A 2,531-nucleotide genomic window follows, 5' to 3' on the forward strand; every position below is an offset into this window, starting at 1 on the left:
GCAGTCTCGAGAGTTTACAGAGAATGAGGAAAGGGCATCCGGAAAGGTGCAGTTCTTTGGAAGGACATACCTTATTTATGAGAAAGGTCTGAAAAGTATAACTACACTTGTTCAAGTGCGCAGGAATCCGACAGCTGCCCCAAATAACCATTCTTTACCAAAGCACATGGAAACGTGAAAAGATCAAGCTACAGCAGCAAAAGGACACACTGGGCTCCACTTGTGCCTGTCAAGAACAGGACATTGAGGCCATTATTACACAGGGTCAGGAAATCTGGACAACTAAACTGTTAAAAAAATAAAAATAATAAAAAAACATTTCTGGTCTGTTTAAATTCAGTGTCTGCTCTCACAAACAGGTGGCTATGTCATAATCTGAATATTTTGGATTGTGGAAATGGAAAAAGTGTATGGCCGACAGAGCTGCAGAAGCCACTTGATGCTGTCAAGACATGGTGGAACAAAATACCTAAAGAGGGTTTCCAACACTGTGTCAACTTATGTTAAAATATTCTGGCCTTGAGTACATATGGCTCTAATAAAAAAGGACATCATCTGCTGAAAAATGATTTAATTAAAATCAGGTTCCACTTTCGTTTTATATTCCTTATAGCATTCAAAATATCTTTGTTCCTCAAACTGTATACAAATGGGTTGAGCATTGGAACCACAGCCATGTAAAGCAAGGTCAGCTGCTTGTCCAGTTCCTTAGAACCTTCAGATTCTGGTTTGCCGTACAATATAATGACTGGACCATAGAATAATATTACTGTAGTGAGGTGGGAGGTACAACTGGAACAAGCTTTCAGTCGTCCCTCTGAGGAATGGATTTTCAGTATGGTGGAGATGATGAAAACGTAGGAGGTCATAATGAGCAAAAAAGGAAAAGATGCCAACAGTACATCCTGACATAACATAAGAATGTATCTGCTTCTAACATCACTAGAGGTTATTGCATACAGTGCTTTCTGATCACAGAAGAAATGGTCAACATTTTGTGTGAGACAGTAGGATAAGAGAGATGCAGATAACGCATTGATGGTTGCATTAGAAACAGATATAAGCCAAGAAGACAGAGCCAATGAAATGTATGTATCTTTACTCATGAGTAAGGAATATTGTAATGGTTTACAGATTGCTACATAACGATCATAGGACATGGAGGTCAGTAGAAATATATCACAAGAACCTGACAATGAGAAGAAGTACACCTGAGTCATACAGGCAGAGAAAGACATCCAGTTGTCCTGTGTTAGGAGTATGGAGAGCAGTTTTGGAAGAGTGGCTGAAACAAATATAATATCGCTAATAGCAAGATTACTCAAGAAGAAATACATTGGAGTATGGAGGTTGGAAACCAGACACACAAGTAGAGCAATGATTATATTTCCAAGTACAGTCATCAGATACATCAATAGAACTACATTGAGAAGAAGATATTGTCCAGTTTCAGAGACAGAAATTGCTGAAATGAAGAACATGTTTTTCGTAGTGTTAGGGCATTCCTTCATTTTCCTTGCATGAGAACAAAAATGAAAATATAATTACTTTTGGAATTTATTTAATGTGAAATATATTCTTTCCATAAAATATGCTTTACAATGCCATACTAGCAATTCAAAATCCACCTCACTGCAGAAAACTCTGGTTCATTCGGCACACTTGTGGATGTGTCAAATGCCTGGTCCTTCCCTGATCATGGTATTAACACAGAGGCCTGGTAGAAGGAACTAAAGCACTCTGCAGAGAACCGGAAATCCAATTTCAGATGGGTGTCAGATAAAGAGGATTTTCCAAGCTCTGTAGCTCTGTAGAGAGTGTAGACCAGTGGCGTTGATTGGGCTGGTAAATGTGTATTTTCTACTTTGCATGCCCCGGGTCTATTTTTCTTTTTTTTTTTTTCAAATTTATACTTTATTCAAAGGGCAGGGAAACATGGAGCAAAACATGTAAATGGTACAGTGAACCAATAAGCATACAAATAGATCAACGCAGTAACGGGTGAGCTATACAACATGCACATGTGGTACTTTAACCTACGGAGCAGAGAAATAGGAACATCCAACATCTCGGCCCCGTCTAAGCAATTCCCTCCATAGCTCCACAGTAAAGAGCCTGTCCCGTCATGGCGTCTCCAGTTCCGTACCGTAAAGACCAAAGGCCCTTACCAAGATTATTCCAGAAGCACTAGTCAGCACCATAAATCCCACCCCGATTTTCAAACTTATATATAGAGAGGATAGTTTGGGCGTGGAGGACACTCTATCGTTCTCTCCAAGCCCAAACCCTTAAAAAATAACAGAGAGAAATGTTAGAAAGGGAGACAAGAATTAGCGAGGAAATTAGACACAGGAAGATGGGGGATGAAGGGTGTGAAATTGAGAGAGGGGGGAGGGGGGGTGGGAAGAAAAGGGGGGTAGCGAAAAGGGGGGGTAGGGTGGGGGGTGGGGTCCACGGAGGCAGGACAGCCCCCCTGTATCGATCACCAAGTGCCGGGCTCCTAGCTCTCTGTGGTGGTATGTGCGTTCTGT

General features: G+C 41.0%; 1 protein-coding gene across 1 annotated transcript; it reads right to left on the bottom strand.

Moving 5' to 3' along the window:
- Positions 1 to 450: 450 nt before the first annotated feature.
- Positions 451 to 1,511, bottom strand: LOC143929999 (olfactory receptor 1E16-like). Its single transcript, XM_077453908.1, has one exon. It carries the CDS (start codon positions 1,509 to 1,511, stop codon positions 552 to 554), a length of 960 nt encoding a protein of 319 aa, XP_077310034.1. The 3' UTR covers positions 451 to 551.
- Between the last annotated feature and the right edge of the window lie 1,020 nt (positions 1,512 to 2,531).

The sequence above is a fragment of the Lithobates pipiens genome, unplaced genomic scaffold (genome assembly GCF_037356315.1).
Source record: "Lithobates pipiens isolate NorthernLeopardFrog02 unplaced genomic scaffold, aLitPip1_a1.2 Scaffold_25, whole genome shotgun sequence".
NCBI classification, from domain to species: Eukaryota; Metazoa; Chordata; class Amphibia; order Anura; family Ranidae; genus Lithobates; species Lithobates pipiens.